Consider the following 23,901-nt stretch of genomic DNA (forward strand, 5'->3'; position numbering starts at 1 on the left):
TGTTTTGGATTTCTTTGGATAAATACCCAGAAGTGGGATGGCTGGGTGGCATAGAAATTCTATTTTTAAGTTTGTGAGGAACCCCCATCCTATTTTCCATACTGACTGCACCAATGTGCAACCCCATCAGTAAAGCATGACAGTTCCCTCTTCTCCACATCTTGCCATCACTTGTTTGTTGGTTTATTGATGATAGCCATTCTGACAGGGGCATGGTAATATTTTGTTTCTATTTGCATTTCTCTAATGATTAGTGACACTGGACAATTTGGGTATTTCTGTTGGCCATCTGTGTGTCCTATTTGCAGAAATGTTTATTCAGGTCCTCTGCCCATTTCTTAGTTGGATTTTTTTTTATGTTAAGGTATATGAGTTCCTTATGTATTTTGAATATCAATCCTTTGTGAATATCAGATGTGTCATTAGTGAATATCTACTCCCATTAAGTGGGTTATCTTTTCATTTTGCTTATGATTTCCTTTTCTGCACAAAACTTGTTATCCCATTTTTACATGGGAAAACTTTGTAATCCCATTTGTCTATTTATTTATTTAGTTAGTTAGTTAGTTAGTTTCTCTTCCTTGAATATACATACCCAAAAAATATCACTAAGAGCCATGTCAGTTTACTGCCTGTTTTCTTTTAGTTTTATGTTTTCAGGTCTTACATTTAAATCATTAAACCATTTTGAGTTTATTCTTGGCTATGGTGAGACAAATACCAGCCAGCAGTATCCATCGCTGCTGCAGATGCTCCAGATATGAGAAAACATACACAGACTATTGAGTCCTGTGGAGAAATAGGAATGGCATGGCCACTCTCTCTAGGGGAGAGCGTCCTGTTTTCCCACCCAAGCAGGCTTTTATTAAAAATACAGATACAGTTTGTGGATTACAGTCTGGCAAGGAAGATAAAAAGGAATAGGTAGCTTTCAAAGGGACTGGCAGAACTCATGCTGGGGTTCTGGGCTGAGATTTGGGGGTTTTATCACTTAAAAAATCTATAGGACCTAAAAGGCTAGTTTGGTTTCCTGTCCATGCCTTCATATTCTAAATCAAGAGCATCCTCCAGCAAACAGATCTCACAGGACCTTGCATATTCTATGTCCCAGGCCTGATTACCCCAGGGGTCCGCCGACTTTGGTCTGGACTGCACCACCCCTGTTATTTCTGCAGGCCTGAGTCAAGCAGAGGAGACAAAGGCATCCAGAAGACTTGGTTTTCTCACGACTAAGAACAAGGACTCAGGCTTTGACAAAGCCGAGGGGGCAGGGGTCGATGTCCATCACCCCTTCATTTTCACAGCCCCCTGAGTCTCTTCCCTGAGGCCTCCATGTGATCATGCCTGTCTTAGACAATTCCCCTTTTGGGGAACCTTACCTGTCATTGGCTAACTGATCAAGCATTGGGGGCCATGAATTAAAACAGGCAGCATTCATGCCAGGGAAATAAGTTTTGTCTCCTTAGTGTCTCCTGGTTCAGAGGTCTCTTACTCAGCCTTAGCCATGAGGGGTTACAGCTTCCTGAGACCAGGCAGGGTGAACCCAAACAATATGGCATAAGAAAGTGGTCTACTTTCACTTTTAACATGTATCCAGTTTTCCCAACATCATTTATTGAATACACTGTCTTTACCCCATTGTATGTTCTTGCCTCCTTTGTCACATATAATTGATCATATAGGTGTGAGTTTATTTCTTGGCTTTCTATTCTATTCCACTGATCTTTGTGTTTTTATGCTATAAATATTCTTTTTAAAATGAATTTTAATGACTAGATTGCATTCTATCATTTTGCTATTACTCAATTATTTTTTAAACAGTATCATGATAAAATTCTCAAGGTGGAATTACTATGTCAGTGGCTTCTGTGCATTCTTAGAAATCTTAAATATATTGACAACTTTTTCATGATTGGTGGCCATCATGAGCCAATATTTTTTCTAGGAAGTTCTTCTATTCTTCACTGTTTTAGATTATTTTGTTTTCATTTTTAGTCTTATTAGTGATATGCAAATGTATAGCAGTTGTGTTGTGTGTGTATGTATGTGTATGTTTTAATTATTGGAAGATCCTTTTCCTAAGCAATTTTTTTATTGTTGAATTCAAGTTTGGAAATAGGAGACAGAATGGGATTTAAAAATCTGAATAGAAAAATAGATGAATTTTATGTGCTTGAAGAAAATTTAGAACAAAGAGAGTATATCCACAGCTAATATGTGGGTTGCAGTTGGAATATGTTTCTTATAAAATCTGGGAATATTCATCTTTTCAAAATGGATATTTAACAATAATTATTTGGTAACTTACATATATATATTTGGTCTTTTTTCAGGATCTATTGTATACCTTCTATATATATGCTTAACATTTTTGTTCTCCCCTTATAACTTATTTTTTACATTTTTGGTATATTCTGCTTTAAATTTCTACTTGTTCAGATATATACATTCATTGACTTATTTCTATTAATTTATAAGCTGTTGTATTTAGCTTAAATTATCACTCTACATATGTGGATACTTTAAGTATATGTTAGACATAATAATGACTTTGAAAGTAAGCTTCTTAATTGTGGAACCATATCTATTTAGATATATGTAGGACTTAGCTTAATTCCATATCCTTTTAATTTTTAGCTATTAGGAAATGTGCAATATTTTGCTTATTGGATATATGAATTGTAAACTTTTATAGAAAAAAGGTAGTGTAAACAAACACATACACAAAGGCATATATGTTCCACTTATTTTCAGAATATCTTCATATAAAATATTTCATAAATATTTATAACACCCTCATACTCTTCTATCTTAAGAATATTGGATTAATTATGAAAGTATACATGATAATCAATATCTAACAATTTTTGTCTGTTTCAAAGCACCTAACTATAAAAGCCTAAGTTCATTTGTTCTGCATAATACATTTTAGAGCTGAAAAATTTATGTTCTCAACATGACCTTAAAGCTCTATGTGATGCATCATAATGTTTTTTATTACTATGCTCATAGCAATTTTAGTTTATTATTCTGTGAATATAATATGTACTATCCAAGGATAGTTTCTTTTCCTTGAAGCTTGCAAGGAGAATGATTACTAAGTATTGTTATTTAGTTAGTTGTGATATTATATTGTTTTGTTTTGTTTTTCCTAAGAATAAACTTTTCTAAATGTTGTTAGAAATAATAGGGTAAGTTTATTACACTGTCTGACTTTCGGTACTGTAATAACTGTGCCAGAACCTATTTAAAGGCATGCTGTTCTTTTAAGCATTCTTATGGAAGCATATAAGAGATGTAAACTATAATCTAGATAATTAATAATTTTTAAAATTAGAAATTGGATGTGTATAAGGAAAAATTCTCAATTTACATCAATAGTATCAAATTTCCCTTTTAACTACCTACTCCTAATTTGATATTCTAAAATAATTTTTATTAATTAGAAATCAGTTCCTCGGAGTTATTTGAAAAGAATAGTGCCTATGTTTTTACAATTTTCCTACTGCTATGTTTAAGAATCATTAAGTATAAATATACTAGATGAAATTAATTATTGTAACTTATAGTAATTTTATTCAAGTCAGATATTAATATATATCACATGTACTTTTTTACCTTTAAGTCAATTAATGTAGACAATATTTAGAAGCCATTGAACTTGCTGATGGTTGTTGGGTATAGTTGCACACGTAGAAATCTGATGTCAAGCATATTTTGACCTACCAGCAACCATCCCTATGGAACTAACTGTAGTCCTGGGTAGAGTGAGAATGTTAATTGAAATGTATAGGCCTAATGTATTTTGAAAAACCAAGCCAAAATAATGTTTGTGAAGTGCTAAATAAGCCAGACCATAAACTAAGAATATCTGTACACAATCATCATCTTAGCTTGGAAGAATCTCAACAAATTTATCTTACACATTATGTGTTTACAATAAGAAAACATTCTTTTCCACAGGTTTCTTCTTGAAGATTGTGCCTCTGCTCACATTGGCACTCTACCAAACCTCTTCTTGTCATAGCTGCCATAATTCTTTTTTTTATCAAGTCTGGTAGGTAGTGAATGTCTATATTTTACTGGATCTTTCAGCAGCATTTTAGCTTCAATACTCCTTCCTTCAATAATCATTTTCTTCTCTAATATGTATAGAACATCACACCCTTAGGGGTTTCTTCTCTAAATTTGCATCAACATGTACAGTTCAAATATTCATTTATTTCATACTTTGTAAGACTTACAATTCATAATTAACATAGTTAAATTTATACCCTTTAGTTAAAGTACAAGGAGCTATAGACTTTATTATTAATTAGTGCAAAGATAGATGATCTGACTGGATCAATAAGCAGCCTTTTTTATATTCAAGTTCTCTATTAAAGGATACCTTCTAAGCCTCCTGTGTATTATATCAACTGACCAGTTCACTCTTTCTCCTGGCGCAGACATGTTTCTTGATACCATTTTTATCTCCTCCTTCCTCTATCCTGAAAACATTCAGGGGTGGGGGAGGAAAATGAATGAATCTCTCAGTTCTAAACCTGAGTTTTCATCCTAACTTAAAATGTGCACTAGTATAATACTGACTAACTCATTTGATGTTGCAGGCTTCATTTCAGTCATCTGATATTTCTATGTTCAGCTAAGTTATGAAATCTCTAAAATGAGATGTTTAGATTAAGACATTGTTCAAAGATTTTATCTGTCTCAATAATATATGATGTTTAGAATCCAGATTTAAGAAGCAGTAAGTCTCCCATTAGTGGAAGCATTCAAAATTGTTTTAGTTAGAATTTAAACCTTCTATTATTAATTTCTATGTTCAATAAATACTAGAAGCCTATTGTGATTCTAGTATTGTATCCCCTTGGTACTGAGGATACAGAAGTGAATAAAACCAAGTCCCTGCCCTCATGGGGATTAAGCTTCTTAGATTTATTTTAATTTAAAACCTCATGGGCCAATAGAACTTTTCAGATAATTGTGGTGTTGATTCTGTGTTCTTTGTAAACTCAAGTTAATTCCCTTTTTAAGTAAGTTACCCTATCCATATATCAAGATAGCATGCTTTATTCTCTCTACCATACAAGAATGAAATTAGGGCCCTGGCTGGCATAGCTCAGTGGATTGAGCGTGGGCTGGGAACCAAAGTGTCCCAGGTTCCATTCCCAGCCAGGGTACATTCCTGGGTTGCAGGCCATGGCCCCCAGCAACCGCACATTGATGTTTGTTTCTCTCTCTCTCTCTCCCTCTCTCCCTCTCTCTCTCTCTCTCTCCCTCCCTTCCCTCCCTAAAAAAAATAAATAAATAAAATCTTTAAAAAACAAAACAAAACACTGTTAGTATTTAAAAAAAAGAATGAAATTAAATGTGCTTTGTGAGATTTTTTATATGCTTTCTATATTTGTCAAGTAATATGGCACCCAGCATGGTATTCATGTGTTCTTAAACATAAGACATGATAATTAAGATAAGTATTTATTATATATATATTGTAGAAATCCTATTCAGAGATGATATTAGCAGCATCTTATTCATTGTTTAAGTGAAAATATTAACTTTTTATACCAATTAAGGATTTTAGACATTCACAAGATAGACTCTATTTAAGCAGTGGGTGGGAAATGGAGAAAACTGTATTGAACAACAATGAAAAAAATTAAACTAAACAATTTTTAATTTTCATGAATATATTGTAATAATTTTTAATGGGAAGAATCATTTCTTCTTAATGGAAATTCTTCTTCTGTAATATTTTTATCTTAATAGGACAATTGTACCAAAAGTAATGTTTATTTATAAAATTTACTTAGTCTCAGTAGTTGTCTTCCAGACATGCCATTGAGTTCCTACTTTTTCTAATAAATCTTTTTAGTGCTCATAAAAAAGTTTTGTTTGCCCAAAGTGAAATAGAAGTGTATCTGCACATGATGCATTTTGCTTCTTGTTTTATTCTTTGAAACTAGTTATCATTTAAATGCAAAGCCTTCAGTTTTCTGCCGCAAAAACAGATTTATATTATTAACCACCTGCCTAGCAGCAGAATTCAGGGTGCTAATTTTCTGAGTTCATGTCTGTATATTGACTCAAAGTGAATATTTAAGTGGTTCTGAGGAAAATATCACATTAGAATAAGAAGGCACCTATAATAAGCTTTTCTTTGGTGGAGAATATTAGAGGGTTATAATTTAAAAATTAAGCCGCTACAGCATTACATAATGAGATGCTTGTGTAGATTCAACAACTTCAGTTTTTTTGGATTATGGAAAGTAAGAGGTAGAATGTTTAAAACACATCAGGCATGTGCCATTTTACCAGATGAAGACTTCTCTTCATTTTCAGTTCTTCTATTTTTTTCATTCAGAGAATAAATTTAAAGAGTTTTCCCCCTTGCCTGCCTCCCTTTCTTATTTAAATTTAGTTTAGATTGAGGAATAATTAGTTATTGCCATTTACTGCAAAACACTTGGTTAACAAGTTATACAGGGAACCTAAGAGTTATTGCTTACATGATCACATGATTTTCATGTTGCTTGTTTGTTTTATTTTACCCTATCTTGAAATTATCTTTTACTTTTATAAAAAATCTGAATAATTGTCTGATTGCTTTATTAAATAAGCATCTACCAATATAATACTAGTTAATTTAACAAGGCATTTGGTCTTTTGTATTCTCTCTCTTAAATGATCTTTTGTTGTAGTCTATTTTTGTGTATTTCCCCTTTATTTATTATAAACACATTTTGAAGAAATAAATCAAAAAAAATATTTTACCCCCTATTTATCTCACTTTTAGATTATAGCTGGGATGTGTTACAAATGGGAGCAGAAATAAATTTGAGAATTAAGTGGTTTCACTATTATAGTGCATAATGGTATTATGTGTGATTTTCAAAAGGCAGGCAGAGAAAAGGGAAGGGTGGAAAGCAATTCCATGTACATATAAATAAGTACTCATATACTTAGGAAGCAGAGGTAAAGGTAAAAACCAAAATATTTTTCTACAGCTGTTTCATTATTCAAAGTGATTAGAGTACTTCCTTCCCCAGTTCCTAATATCAGCACATTTAACATTGATTTTCAATGATGTTTTCCTTCAATCAGACTAGCCTTTCAGCTTCTTAGGATCCTAAGGTATCCAAGGGTGTGTTTTTATCCTCTCCTTTTTCTCACTGGAGATACAGAGTTGAGCATGTAAGCATGAGGGTAATAGCTCTTTTCTTTTCTTACAAGTTTTCTTAAGCTATAGCCCAAATGTGAATAAGTTATCAGGACTTATCTCTGCCATTTGAAATTACAATTAGCTTTCCATCAACCCTTTCTTTTTTATTTTTTAATTATTTTTATTGTTCTACAAGTACAGTTGTCTCCATTTCCCTTCCCCACCACTAACCCCATCCCACCCACCCCCACCTCCAACCCTCAATCCTACCGCCCTTTGGCTTTTTCCATGTGTCTATTATAGATGGTCCTTGAGGATCCTTCCCCTTCTTTTTCCTGTTATCCCCCTCCCCTCCTCTGGTCACTGTCAGTTTGTTCTTTATTTCAGTGTCTCTGGTTATATTTTGCTTTCTTGTCTGTTTTGTTGATTAGGTTCCACTTATAAGTGAGACCATATGGTATTTGTCTTTCACCACCTGGCTTATTTTTGAGAAACAAACTGTCTACTTTTATTTTAAACTTTCTAAATTTACTTTTGAAATAAATGTTTATACTCCCATTGAATTATACAGATTCAAATGGAAGAGATATAGATTTGAGAGATATATGTAAGAACCTTGGGTGTTTGGGTCAATTTACCACCAATTTATCTAATATTCTTGGCTAGATTGCCTTTTTGTTGTTCTTGGAGAAAGGAAAGCCATCTGATTCCACAATATTTGCCAGTTGCTTTAGGAATTAATTGTATTGTTCTAACTCTTTATGCCCCAAAGAATTCAACTATTTGGCCTACTTTATTTAGCTTGCTATGGAAAAAAAAAGATGAAAACTCACTATTTGTGGTTGGGGATGGGTTTTTAGAGAACTCTTAGGCATAAATGGATTAAGTAACTGTTCAGAGTTCTTTACATTTCCTATCACTTCCAACAAACATTTGCGTTAAAAGGGACTGTCCAAGTAATCCATTGGTGGAGAAATATTGTTAGGTGCTTAAAGCATTAAGCTGATACACACACTTTTGGCAACTTTAGTCCTGTGCCAAGTGTTTTCCAGGGGATAAAAGTCCCTGCCCCTGTTTAAAACAATAACACACATAAACTTATTCTCCAGTGAGAAATATTTAGATTGATATAAACCTTGTATTTGTAGGAAATACATGATGAAATAATCAAATCTGTCATTAATTCTACTGTAAAACAGTTGGTCAGCTTTGCCCCCCACTTGCTTTTACATGATAGGAACCAAACATGAACTATTCCAACTCTTCCATCTCATGTTGTTTACTTGAATTTTTATATTTTAATACAAGACAAATACTGATATATAAAACAATTCACTGATAAATAATATCAGTGAAGCAAAACTCAAATTAGACATATACTAAAAGATAAACTAAGGCATATTAAAAATTTTACGAGTTTATCCAGCCAACATCAGTTTGAATCAGGCAGCATCAAACCAAGAGTGGTTAGGGTCACTCTGCCAACAGGAGCCAGAGGAAAGGATTTATAGTGCAGACGTGGAAGCCAAGCAAGGAGATCATTTCATGGGCTATTGCTTAAGCAGTTGCTTAATTTGGGAAAGTCTAGTTGATTATTTGTGATCATTTGTCCTTAGGTTTTGATTTCTTAAGCTGACAAGAATGTACAGGAATTTACTAAAGCTTAGATTTCAGTTTGCTTTCATAGGCTCCCAGGGATTAGAGCCATCTCAGGCTAATGGCCTCCTTACTTGATGCTTCTGTAGAGTAGAATGTATCTGTTCTTATGGCTTGAATAAGTAGAGCAGAGAGCTTCTTCTGTCCTATGGTTATCTTATGAGTCCTTTTGGAGGAGTGTATACATGAATTACACGTGATGAATAGAAAACTTTTGGTTAAACAAGAATCTGTTGTCCTCCAAAAAGTTGCCAGGAAGAATGTCTCATGACCTATGTGGGTGTTTGTTCTAATAACATAAATGTTGAATATGGTTCTTGGGATGGTCTCTTGTTGATGGGTAGGGCTCTGTGATGATTTAGGGCAGGGGAAATAATTGGTTTGGTATGTGACAGTTAGGAAGATTGTGATTGGGGCTATAGACTCAGGATTGGTTGGTTTACATATGGAAGATATTCTGTAGGACCAGAGCCCTTTGCTGTCTCTAAGAATTAGCTAGTCCTGGAAGGTACAGTCTGTCCCAGGCCAGCAAGTTGTCCAGAAAAACATATAAAATAAAACAGAAAATAAAGTTAGAAGCCCTGGTCTGTGCCTCACCAGGCAATTACTTTAATTCCTAGGTATTAGATTTTTTTTAATTCCCAGGTTTAGATTTTTATATCAGTAATATGAAACAAAAATTGTGTCCTGCTTTTAATTGGATTGATGAGGACCAAAGGAATAAACATTTGTGAAAAAACTTTGACAAGTATAAATTCAGTATGTAAATAGTTGCCCTCAGGAATCATTATATCTAAGGTGCCCTTGAAGCTTTTTTAAAGAAAGAACCCTTTGTTGTATAACTAATTCTTGCTTAACCAAACTTTCTCATTGAGCTTGAATATTTTTCCATCTATCAGTTTGTAATTCTCCTATCCACTCCTTTATTCAAAGAAAGGGCTTGTAAAATGTGAGGTAGAAAAAGCTTCCTATTCTACCCATAAGGGCAATAAGAACAGATATAGTTTGCAAGATATTTTTCTCTGTGTAGCATGTATGATTTATTTTTTATTTACTGTGCTCTTTTCTACATTAGGTATATTGGTAAGTTTTTTATGTATTGGTATTTTATTTTAATACCTACATAAAATATGTTTTTTAATGAGCTACAGAAGTCAGAGTATTTTGGGTTTAGTGCCTATTATGTAAAAGCATGGAGCTGACTGAATTACTAACTTTATAGCAGAATTAATGTCTGGTTTGATACATATTTCCATCGTGTGATTTCTACAATTACCAGATTTATATACATATAAATATTTGAGAGCAGGGAATAAATTACATGTTTGTTCATTTTAAAGAGGGACAAAAATATTTACCCACTGAATATATGTATGTTATACAGGATTAAAATGGCAAAAAAAAAGTATATGCTTATAAGTTAATGTTATACATTAATTTCTGTTTACTCTTCCCCCTCTGCCTTATTGAATCTTAAAATTCTTCAAGGTTAAAGCCCCTTCCTCTCCACCAAACCTCTAAAACCACCAGCATTCATAAGCATTGCTATCCTTTGAACTCTTACTAAGGCCCATGATACACTAGGGTGAAAAGTATTTAGAAGGGTAACTCTTTATGAGTCTCTATGAGATTGTTGGATCATCCCTGACAATGAGTGTATATTCAAAATCCTTTTCACAGAAACTCACTGTTACTTCTGGAAAATACTCTCTGAATTTCAAGCAAGCAACTTACAAATGAAAATTTAAGATACAGATTATTTTTAAGGTTTTTTTAGATAATGTAAGTCTTTTATTTGTGAAAATTTACAGTAGATAATTGAAAGTAGTGAGTGTCCTAACAGTCTTGTAGACCGAAGGAAGCAGCCACTCCATTAGGAGCTATACTAATTGAAACTCAACGAGGCTTGATAAATGGCTCTTACAGCCAATTAAAGTGAGAAACTGCAGACAGAATGCATTAAATAATTTTATTATAAATAACTATATTATATCAAAAATTAAACATTTATTCACTATAAAAATAGTTTATAATTTCCACTGAACTTTAATAGAAATGAGAAACTATGATAATTAGCCTGTTTACCCAAACTGCCTATAAAGTCACCAGAATGATTTTTTATTGAAAATTACAACTATTGCCATAAATAAAGTATAATTACATATAAATTTATATCATAGAATTATGAATTATTCTAGATAAATATTGATACTAACAATTTCAAGGTACTCAAAAATTTTTATTTTTAAAAAAAGATAAATAAGGTTTTTCTATTCAAGTAAATGGCAGAATGCTTGTATGTAAACACACAGAAGTAAGATATTACAATGATCCAGCTCAGAATAGAGCCAAAGTGCTTAAAATATAGTTTTTCTTTTTCAACGCACATTTCTATTATACATTTTTTTAATTTTTTTTTATTTTAATCATTGTTCAACTACAGTTTTCTCCCTTTTACTCCCATTATTATTTTTTTAAGATTTTATTTATTTATTTTTAGAGAGGGAAGGGAGGGAGAGAGAGAGAGAAACATCAATGTGCAGATGCTGGGGGTCATGGCCTGAAACCTAGGCATGTACCCGGACTGGGAATCGAACCTGTGATACTTTAATAGCTACATATTCTGTCATAAAAATACCATATTTATTTAACTAGCCATACTTTGGGGACATTTAAGTTGTTTCCATTGTTGACAATTAAAAATATTATTATACTAGATATCCTGTAGTTAATCTTTGTTCAACTTCAAGAATGCTTCTTTAGGACAAACTCCTAGAAATGACATTGCTGCATCAAAGAGTAATCAGATTTTTGCATCTATGTTCATGAAGGATATCAGTTTATAATCTTCTTTTCTCTGATATCTTTATCAAATTTTTATGTCAAGGTTATTCTGGCCTCATAAAATAAATTGGGAAGGTCCAAGCTGGAAAACTAAGTTGGTTGGAATATCATCCCATACACCAAAAGGTTACGGGTTTGATCCCCAATCAGGGGACACACCTCAGTTGCAGATTTGATCCCTGTTGGGGTGTATATGGTAAAGCAATTGATGAATATTTCTCTTTCACATCAATGTTTCTCTCCTTCTCCCTCTCTCTCTAAAATCAATAAATAAGGATTTATTGTAAGTAAGGATTTACATGGCAAAAAATGGCAAAAGGATTTACAGGATTAAAATGGCAAAAAAAAGTATATGCTTATAAGTTAATGTTATACATTAATTTCTGTTTACTCTTCCCCCTCTGCCTTATTGAATCTTAAAATTCTTCAAGGTTAAAGCCCCTTCCTCTCCACCAAACCTCTAAAACCACCAGCATTCATAAGCATTGCTATCCTTTGAACTCTTACTAAGGCCCATGATACACCTAGGATGTGGATTAAGTAAGGATTTTTTTTTAAAAGGTTATAATAAATTAGGAAGTGTTCTCTCTGCTGTGTTCTGAAAGACTTTAGGTATGATTATATTTTTTCCTCCTTAAATATGTGGAAAAGTTCAACAGTGAAGACATCTGGCCTGGAGTTTTTTATTTTTTAATGTATTTCATTAATTATGCTATTATAGTTGTCCCGATTTTCCCTCTTTGTCCTCCTCCACCCAGTATCCCTCTTTCCCTCCAGCAAGCCCCACCTTTAGTTCATGTCCATGGGTCATGCATATAAGTTATCTGGCTCCTCCATTTCCTGCACTGTTCTTAACATCCTCATATCTATTTTGTACCCACCAATTTGTACTTTGATTCTAAATGATAGCCTTGCTTGGTAGAGTAATCTAGATTGTAAGTCCTTGTTTATCATTACTTGGAATACTTCTTTCCAGACCCTTCTAGCTGGCAAAGTTTCTTTTGATAAATTAGCTGACAGTCCTATGGGAACTCCTTTGTAGGTAATGATCTGGTTTTTTTTTTTTCCTGCTTTTAAGATTTTCTCTTTATCTTTAACCTTTGGTACTTTAATGATGATGTGTCTTGGTATCGTTGTCTTTGGGTCCATCTTGTTTGGAATGCTCTGTGCTTCCTGGACTTGTAGCTTTATTTCCTTCATCAAATTAGGGAAGTTTTCTTTTATTATTTTTTCAAACAAGTTTTCAATTTCTTGCTCTTTTCTCTTTTCCTTCCGGCACCCCTATGATTTGAATGAAGGCACATTTGAAGTTGTTCCAGATGCTCCTTACCCTATCCTTGTTTTTTTTGTTCTTTTTTCTTCTTTCTGTTATGATTGAGTGTTTTTTCTTCCTTATATTCCAAATCATTATTTTGATTCTTGGCTTCATCCTCTCTACTGTTGTTTCCCTGTAAATTGTTCTTTATTTCACTTAGTGTAAACTTCATTTCTGCCTGGGTCTTTGTTATGCTGTTGCAATACCCAATGAGTTCCTTGAGCATCCTAATATCCAGTCTTTAGAACTCTGCATCTGATAGATTGCTTATCTCCAGTTGTTTAGTTCTTTTTCTGGAGTTTTGTTCTGTTCTTTCATTGGGGCCATATTTCTTTGTCTCCTCAGTTTGGCAGCCTCCCTGTGTTTGTTTCTATGCATTAGGTAGAGCTGCTTTGACTCCCTTAGTAGTGTGGACTGTTGTAGAAAATCACACACATAAGCTGGATGGAGCACAGCCTTAGTTAATCACGAGGGTGGGACAACATATGTGAACTAGGTTGATGGAGTCTCCAATATGGTGTCACCACTCTGTGGCTCTGTGTGAGGGAAGGCTCAGAAAGGGGTTAATACCACTGCCTGGCCTCTGGAGTTTTGTCCAGGAGGAAACTACCCTCTGGCACTCACTCTGATGTCCTTTTTGGTTTCTCCCCATGTGCCACTGTTGCCCTTATAGCTGCTGGGCCCAAAGGAAGTGAGTCTGCATAAGTCCTAAGTCTGTTGTGGGCCCTTTAAGAGGAGGCTCCTGAGAATCCCACAGTTTCTTCTGCCACCCTAACCTCCAGTGGTTTTTACAAACAGAACTTATGGGCACTTATCTTCCTAGCACTGGAACCTGGGCTGGGTTGTCTGGTGTGGAGCTGGGATTCCTTACTCCCAAGATATCCCTCCTGATTTTTATCTACCACATGTGGTTTAGGACCACCAGCTTCACATCTCCATGTCTCTATGTCTCTGTATATCTCCACATCTACACACCCCCTGCCAGTCTGGGTGAATGTGACTTTTTTAATTCCTTGGTTGTCAGGCTTCCATATAGCTTGATTTTCTGACATTTGGGGTGATATTTGTTTTGTAGTTTAGTTGTAATTTTTGCTTTGGTTATTCAAGGAGGCAAGCCATGTTTACCATCTTGACTCTCATATTACATTCCTATAGTATACCAGGAACTATTTAATGTGCTTTACAAATATTAACTAATTCATGCCTCACAGCAACCCTATGAAGCTATATTTATGTTTAAGAAAACCAGAAGCTTAAATTCAGTAGCTCTTGGTCATGCATCTAATATATAGGAAATTAAGATTCACCAGGACAGCTGGTATGTCCAAAACCCATACTCCTAACCAAAGAGGAGTATTTTCATGGTGAAAATCCTGCTACATTTATTGCTTTGACTACCTTCATTTGCATCCTTTTTATTCATGTTCTTTTGCAAAATTTGAAAATTTGGGAAACAATCATTTCTGTGTAACCACTGTAGTTTTATGAACATTTAATTGTTATTATTATTATTTTTTGCAGTGGGATGCCATTACTGAAATGGATGAACATAATAGGCCCATTCACACATACCAGGTTTGCAATGTAATGGAACCTAACCAAAACAATTGGCTTCGTACAAACTGGATCTCCCGAGATGCAGCTCAGAAAATTTATGTGGAAATGAAGTTCACACTGAGGGATTGTAACAGCATCCCTTGGGTCTCAGGGACTTGCAAAGAAACCTTTAATCTGTATTATGTGGAATCAGATGAGTCCCATGGAACTAAATTCAAGCCAAGCCAATATACAAAGATTGATACAATTGCTGCAGATGAAAGTTTTACCCAGATGGATTTGGGTGATCGTATCCTCAAACTCAACACTGAAATTCGTGAGGTGGGGCCTATAGAAAGGAAAGGATTTTATCTGGCTTTTCAAGACATTGGGGCATGCATTGCCCTGGTCTCCGTCCGTGTTTTCTACAAAAAGTGCCCCTTCACTGTTCGCAACTTGGCCGTGTTCCCTGACACCATCCCAAGGGTGGACTCTTCCTCTTTGGTGGAAGTCAGGGGTGCTTGTGTGAAGAGTGCAGAAGAGCGTGACACTCCAAAACTGTATTGTGGAGCAGACGGGGATTGGCTGGTTCCTCTTGGAAGGTGCATCTGCAGCACCGGATATGAAGAAATTGAGGGTTCCTGCCATGGTAAGGAACAATAAAATAATTTACTAAACATTTAAATGATATTTTTAACTTTAGAACAGTATCTTTCACATTGTTATGATAATATAACTAGAGTTTTCAAAATAAAATGCTTTTTCTTTATGTGAATTATTTTGTAAAGCCTTATTAATCTAATAAATATATATATTTATAATTTTTACATATCTATTATAAAGATAATCTATATGAATTGTTTGGATTTAGGACTTATAATCAAAACAGCAATAGATAAATACAATTATTCATTGGTAAATAGTAACAAAGTGGAGATTTTTCCCTCGCAGTAAATTGTTTACAGGTTTGTTTTCTATAGCACTATATTGAATTTATTGACTTCTTTTCTATTTTCATACTCATTCAAAAGGGTAGGAGTAAATAATATACTTTTTATGGAGAAAAACATACTTTTATGTACATAAGGGTTATGGATAATATGTGTGAATATTTAAAGATTTTATACATTTATAAAACACTTGGTTTTTGAAAAGTTCACTAGCGCCTCCAATGATGATTATGTTGGTCATTTGAAAAAATTAATATTTGCATAAAAAGTCTGCCATATATTTTTGTGAAGTATGAGCCAATTCCCTCCAATATTTTAAAAAAATATGTCATTGAAGTTTATCAGTATATTGAAATCAAAAGTTTTATTCACTCATTACAAGGATTTATATAATGAAACAAAAATAAGTTGCACATGATCCTTTAGAGGAACTTTATAAAATATTTTATATTGGAAAAATTCTAAAGAACAATTCATATATATATATATATATATATATATATAAGTAACTGTTTAATGAGATTAAGAAGATAGTAAGAGCTTGGGTTAAACCTATTAGACATACTGTCCATGTAGTTTTACCATATTTTAAAATTGGAGAAGCTGGGCATTAATTGGTATAAATAAAGTTTTAAAGATATTTAAAGAATAGTTTTATAATATAATGATTTATGTGATTAGCTGTTATTAAATATTGGTAATTTTTCATGGCATTGGCCACAGAGTTATAGGTAGTGATAATTGCTGATGGTTAGATGGCTTTTACTTAGGATGTCCATTCTGTGTAATTATGTTCTTATATACATGCCTTAAAATTCCTTCCATTGTTTGGCAAAGTTGATTTTGAGCAAATGGTAATCATTATCAGCTTATCCAGAGCTACTCCTAGATTCATCTGTTTTTATAACTTGTTACCTTGGTTATAATTTATTTGATTGCAGAAATATGAGTAGATACAATGTATGCTCTTGATGCTTTGTTTCATCTTGCCCCTTTCCATCCTCTGATAATGTTTTTTTTATCCTATTGCCATCTATCAACAAGTTACCTCACAATCAAATCTCTGACTCACATATAATCTAAGTGTCAGATTAATTGGAATTTATATTAATAAACCAAACCTCAACTAGTAATATGACACCATAGGTATATATGATTTTCTTTTCTTTTAGTCTGCTCTGTTAGTCTGTTTAGTGTGCTCTGTTCTGAATGATTACTGTATATTATTTAAGTTACTGAAATTTAGAAAAAACCTGCTCTCTGTTAATCACTTTGGTAGTTGGTAGAGATAAATGTTAAGTATATGTTTTAGTTATCTATTGCTACTGAGACAATATATCCTAACACTTATTAGTATAAAACCAAATGATTCATTATTTCTCATGATTCAGCAGAGTAGTTCTTTTGCTTAATGCAGATTAAACAGAGGTCACTCTCACAGCTGTTTCCAGCTGGGAGCTTGACTGAAGTTGTGATGTTCGAGATGATCTTTCATCTTCAAAGGCCTTTCTCTAGATGACCTCTCATCATTAAAAATCTAGTCCAAGTTCTGTTACAGTACAGTGGCTGGCTTTAAGAAATAGATTGTCATATGGCCAGGTACTAAGTTAGTAAATGAGGGAACTACACAGGGATGAATACCTGGAAGTTTGCTTACAGTGAGCTACCAATGTGGTGGTATACTACAGTTCACTCTCTAGTTTCTCACGATCAACATTTCTCCTTCATGCACAAAACCCCCCCTCCCAAAGATTTATCCCACATGGCATTGTGTTTAAGTCCAGAAGATCATTGTTGAAATCAATTCCAGGTGTGAGTGAAGCTAAAGCATATCCTGACCTGGAGAACTAAGAACTAAAATGAAATGTATTGTTCCCCCCACACACACAACACACATGGGACAAGGACAAGATCCTTGGAAAAGAGTCTCCAATATCTAAAGGCAGGTATGCAGCAAACACCATTTCATTGTGATTCTGAAATTTGCATAGATGTTGTAAGGATCCACTACTGTAGAGCAGGGAGTGTTCTTTGATCAGCGCCCAGGTCTGCTCCCTAGGAATGGGTATCTGTGGCTCATAGTTTCATCACTTTGTCCTCTGAGTCAATCCATTTATTGGAAATGCCCATGTGCTAGTTGCCACTTTCAACAGCTGAGAAATGCTCTTAATTTGATCCATAACATTATGAAGTATTTTTTCTGTTTTCTGAATTATCACAGGCAGTATGACCCTTTGTTATCTCCCAATAGCAATTGTTTTACTTCTCTTCCATCCTCCCATCCTCCACTCATTCCAGCCTTTACAATCTGTTTAGTACCAAAGCAAATGCTACATGTTTAGTTGTTTTTTTTTTTTGCTATAGCAGCACCCCTTGTCTTATACAAATTATTTACTTACAATGTGTAAATACAAACTAGGTTTAGCTGTGTGGCCCTTCACTCTGCATATGGCTTCTCTCGTATATAGAATATTTGAGGCCCTAAGTTTGCTTACTGTGTAAATTCTGATAATAATTTTAATGAATTTCACTTTAGGAAATTATTCTAATTTTTCTTTCTTTCTGGGATAACCATTAAATGTAGTCATTCAGTATACCATTCAAAGGGCTTCACAATTTGAACTTGTCCTTTTCTGTTCTAAGTTTTGCAAATTTTTTTCCTATATTTTTATGCTTTTGAACAATCCAAGTATGTTTCATATGCCCTCCTTTTTTTCAATATCTTATCTCATTGATTTTTGTTTCTTTCTTTATCCTTTTTCTTTAATGGAATTTAATTCATTTTTAAAGTTCAGCATAAATGTCATATAAGTGGGTCTTCACAAAGTTAATCCCTCTCTCCTCTCTACTGTAATTTGTACTAATTATGTGTGTGTGTGTGTGTATTTCACCAGGGCTGTCAGGTGAAAGAGTTGGATTTAAAAAATCATATGTAGGGTACAATATTTATTGATGTGTATGATCACAAAGCGCTGATTACTAGGCTTTTCTGAGTAGAGATAGACAATACTGACATACCTGTGGTGTGCATGGCTTCTTCTCATTGCTTGAAATAGGAATGTTGTCTTCAGGAAGGGTTGTCGTGTTTTAGATTTAGAAAGCTTTAGAAAATATTTGTATTTCTTATTTTATGAATCAGAATGGTAAGTTACCAAGAATAGAATGTTATTGCCTGGGGCCACTTAGTAACTAATACTAGACTGAGGACTGAGCCTTGATTTTCCTCAACCTGGTCTTTGTGTGTTTTCCTTTTGCACTTTTTTTCCTTTTCCGCTTCCTCACTTCTTCCTTTCTTTCTCTTTAATTTCCTCATTCCAAGCATCCGTGCCCTTACCTTGATGTTTTCCTGCCTGCCAAGCAGTAGAGAGGACCCCTAAATTGCTGATCATTAAAATTTGGCCCTTTGCACTATGTTCATTTTCTGGAATCTGATATGGACACTGCTAGAACAACACCACATCCACCCTGAAATTCAGGGTATTGAGAATGGTGGAGAATTATATAGATTTATCTGGATCTTTGCTTTGAGAAATGATAAAACAGGAAAATTATGAGGTTATAGGGGTTTTTATAATTTATTTGAATGGATTTGATAATCTTGGTCTGCTGTGTAACAAAAACACAATAAGCTGGTTTAAAATAGAGTAAATTTATATTTACCCAGACTATCAATATCAAATTAATGATGTATATTTTGTTTACATTGAAATAATTTATTATATTTAAACTTAAACACTGTACTACTTAATGTTTGAACATGTTATTCCCTTCTCTATAACATTGTTAATGTATATCTATTTCAAATTTTAGAATCACAAAAGAGAGAAACATTCTTATTGTTATAAGTCAAGTTTAATTAGATATAAAAATTATGTTAAACAGACAAGCTAAAATTTAAAACCAAACACAATAATTTAGATTATTCTATTAAACATAGTAAATAGCATTTTTTGGCTCAAATCTCAACTCATTTTACATAGCTATTTTTATTTTATTTCATACTTTCATAATTAAAACTACCATACTTAGGCAGATTGATGTTAAAGACTTAATTTTTATCTTAATTTACTTCACTAAGGCTTTGAATTAAAAAATAACATTGATTCATATCATCAAATAGTCTTTCATTTCTATCAAATAGTCTTTCATTTCAAATAATCTTTCATTTCATATATTTAATAACATTTTAACACTATGGGACAAATCATTGGAAGAAATAATTGGAAATAATTAACATGCAATATTGAATGTAATTTTTGTTTATTTGGGAGTGTTGAAGTGACATGAATCCCTAATAAACTCCTCTTGGATAGTAATTTGGAATAAATTTGATTAAAGAATGGCATCTGTACTTAGAGATATTAGTTAAAGTTTAGGATTTTAGACCTAATAGCAGACTATATATCAATATCTATACCTATACCTATATCGATATACATATAGATGTACCTATACCTACATCTATATGTATATCTATATCTATCTCTCTATGTCAAGGATACATTCTTTAAGCCCCTAAGTATCATATGATACAGTTCAACAAAATAACATTTGGCTATGGAAATTAAAGTTCTGAAACATTGAAAATTTTTAAAAAACTTTTCCTCTTTCTAGTTTCATGTTTGTATTTTTTTCTTTTTCCCTCTAGTGCTACTTTAAAATTCAGGGGGAAAAGATGGTGGCAATTCTGGCACCATTGCATTATAGTTCATAGATGAATGGGGTTATTTAGGGCCTTTGGTGACATCGCTATCGATTTGATCTCCTGAAGAGTGTTGTTATTTTAAGCTTTCATGGTTCTGTCATCTGTTACAGTTAAAAAACATTTATGCTTTGTGTTTATGACCTTCTGTCTAATCATGTTATCAGAGATGGCTGGGGAAGCAGTGAGCATTAAGAAATTTTGATACCAGAATTTGCTGGCTTTAAATAAGGGGCTGTGAGGATATGATGAAAACCTGAAAGGTGAAATTGGGATCAGAAAAAAAGGGCAGACTTATTGGCCCAGATAGTATTTTCACTTTCTAAAGGTTTTTCACAAACTAAATATGAACTCTTACAATATAACCTTCAATTCCAAATAAAGCTGCTTTTTCATGAAGCATTTCTAGACTTTCATTCTGCTTGAAAGGAATATGAAATCAAGAGTCTTGGAGGAGTAGTCTACAAATAGAAGGTATTATCTCCAAGCAAAACAGAGTAAAGTTAAATAATTATATTATTTTGTCATTATTTTAAAAAATAGATTAAAACATAAACTGGTTTGAAATGATTATTTTTAGTAATTTCTTTTAACCAAATTTTAGCTTCTAATTTCATTCCTATTTTATTCTCTGCTGGCTTGAGTTTTATATATCATACTTCTATAGGCTACACCTATTTTTTAAGTCCTTTCTTAACACATGTATTTATGAGAGGGAATAAAGGTTTTCAGTATTTCTGTTCTCTTTCCAAACATGACATACCATGACACCTGCAAGAAATTGCTACCTTTCTTGTGAATATTCTTGAGAATATTATCTAGAATTTTAATTTTCTCTAGATACACCAAGATATAGTAACAGTTTTTATATTTGATAAGTTTTTTATCATTATCTCATTTCTTCTGGGTTCAGTATTTCATTTGCTGAAGTATATACTTCAGTAGGCCTTTGGCAAGATTTTATTAGTGTTTAAGTTCTTTATATAGTAGATATCTAAAAATATATTCATTTTCTCTCCCTCTTCAATGGTAGTTTATTTGGGTATAGGATGCTAGGTAACTATTATTTTCCTAAACATTCTGAAAATACCACTTCCCTATTCATAATAATTAATTGTGAATAATATTCTTCTAATAGTCTTATGTAATTACTTGGGAGATTATCTGTAGATTCCATATGTTGGGTATTCAGTTATATTATGCTGTAACTGTCATGGATTTATTTTTTTCCTGTTTTGCATTTTCTATTTTGAACTTGAGGAAGTGTGTGTGTTGTTGCATTTTTCTGTTTTCTACTTCTATAATACCTTAGATATTTGTTGGAGACCTTCAATATTATCCTCTTTATCTCTGATATTTTTAAAAAATATTTTAACCTCAGCACTAAATTTCACATTAATGAAATGGGTATAAGATTATATCTAAGCAAATAATAGTCAAAAGAAAGTGGGCGAAGCCATGCTTATAACAAACAAAACATACTTCAAGACTAAAAGGTAACCAGACACAGATGGACACTATATAACAATAAAGGGTACAGTCCATCAAGAAGACATAATATTTATCTATATTTATGTACCCAACATAGGAAAACAAAATCTATAAGGCTACCATTAATAGCTCTAAAGGGAGAAATTGACAGCAATTCAGTAATACTAGGGGACTTTAATACCCACTACATCAATGGAAAGATCATACAGACATAAAGTTAACAAGGAAACAGTGGCCTTAAATGATATATTAAACCATATGAACCTAATGAATATATACAGAACATTTCATCCAAAAGCAACAAAATACAAATTCTTCTTAAGTACATATGGAACATTTTCAAGATTACATTCTATGTTTGTAAAAAAATGGTATCAAAAATTTAACAAGATTGAACTAACTTTTCTAAACACAATAGTATGTAACTAGAAATAAACTGCAATAAGAAAATTAGAAAAATCACACACGGAGATTAAATAACATGCCACTAACAACTGTTGAGTCAAGAAGGAAATCAAAGAAGAAATAAAAATACTTGGAAACAAGTGAAAATGGAACTACAGCCTACCTCCATCTTTGGGATGCAGCTAAAGCAGTGCTTGAGGGAAATTTTTAGAAACAATACAGGCCTACCTCATGAAACAAGATAAATGTTTAATAGACAATCTTACCTAACACCTAAAGGAATGATAAAAAGAAGAATAAGCAAATCCCAAAGTCAGTAGGAGGAGGAAATGAATACAAATCAAAGCATGAATAAATGAAATAGAGAGTAAAAATACAATAGAAAAGATCAGTGAAACTAAGAGCCAGTTCTCTGAAAAGATAAACAAAATTGACAAACTTTTAGCTAGACTCACTCAGAAAAAAAGACAGAAGGCTCAAATAAGTAAAATTGAGCAAGAAAGTGAAGTTACAACAATACCACAGAAATCAAAGTATCATAAGAAATGATACTATAGACAGCTATTCACTCACCAACAGATTAGAAAATTTAGAGGAAATGTATAAATTCTTAGAATGATACAAACTTTTAAGACTGATTCATAAAGAAAACAGAAAATATCAATAGACTTATCACTAGTAAGGAGATTGAAACATAATCAATAACCTCCCAAAATATAAGTCCAGAGGGCTTTACCGGTAAATTCTACTAAACATTAAAAGAAGATAATAGCTTACTTTTCAAAACCATCCCCCAAAAATTAAGAGTAAAAAATGCTTCCTAATTCGTTTCATGAGGCCAACATTTACCCTGATACCTAAACCAGACAAGAATGACACAGAAAAATAAATTACAAGGCAATATCTCTGATAAACATAAATGCTAAAATTATCAGCAAAATATTAGCAAACTAAATACAACAATACATTAAAAGGATTGAACATCTTGGTCAACCCACATTTGTTCCAGAAGTGCAAAGGTAGTTCAACATCCACAAATCAATCAAGTTGATGCTCCATATTAACAAAATGAAGGATAAAACTTGCATGAATATTTTAATAAATGCAGAAAAAACATTTGACAGTATTCAATATTCATTTATAATAATATGCTCTCAATAAAATGACTGTGGAAGGAAAATGTCTCAACATAATAAAGGAATATATGAAATGCACAACTAGTATCAGATTAATATATGAAAAACTGAAAGCCTTTTTTCTAAGATCAGGAACAATTTAGGATGCCCCCTCTCATCATTATTTAGCATAGTATGGGAAATCCTAGTAAAGCAATCAAGCAAGAAATAGAAATAAAAGACATACAAATTGGGAAGGAAGAAGAAAACTATTGCTAATTGCAGATGATGTTATTTTATATATTAAAAACTTATAAAGATTCCCATAAGAACTATTAGAAATAATAAATACAGTAAAGTTGCAGGGTACAATATAAAAAAACAAAAATCTGTTGTTTTTGTATACACTAAAAATATCAAGAAGCGAGAATAAGATAACAACCCCATTTATAATCACAATAAAAAAAATACCTAGGAATATATTTAACTGAAGACCTGTACACTAAAAAAATGATATGTTGAAAGAAATTGAAGACACAAAGAAATAGAAAGACATTCCATGCTCATGGGTTGGAATAATTAACATTTTTAAAACATTCATACTACTCAAAACAATCTACATATTCAGTTCAATTCCTATCAAAATTCCAATGGTAATTTTCACAGATATAGAACAAAAATTTTTCTAAATTTGCATGGAACTAAAAAAGACTTCAAATAGC

General features: G+C 32.9%; 1 protein-coding gene across 1 annotated transcript in view; it reads left to right on the forward strand.

Moving 5' to 3' along the window:
- LOC123826934 (ephrin type-A receptor 6) overlaps positions 1-23,901 on the forward strand; it is a 912,013-nt gene that overhangs the window by 137,470 nt on the left and 750,642 nt on the right. The window contains exon 3 of the mRNA XM_045851150.1: positions 14,502-15,165. Coding sequence (XP_045707106.1) covers positions 14,502-15,165 — 664 coding nt within the window. The remainder of the gene's footprint in view (positions 1-14,501; positions 15,166-23,901) is intronic.

Source organism: Phyllostomus hastatus, unplaced genomic scaffold, assembly GCF_019186645.2.
Source record: "Phyllostomus hastatus isolate PE091 unplaced genomic scaffold, TTU_PhHast_1.1 phas_contig_86, whole genome shotgun sequence".
NCBI lineage: Eukaryota > Metazoa > Chordata > Mammalia > Chiroptera > Phyllostomidae > Phyllostomus > Phyllostomus hastatus.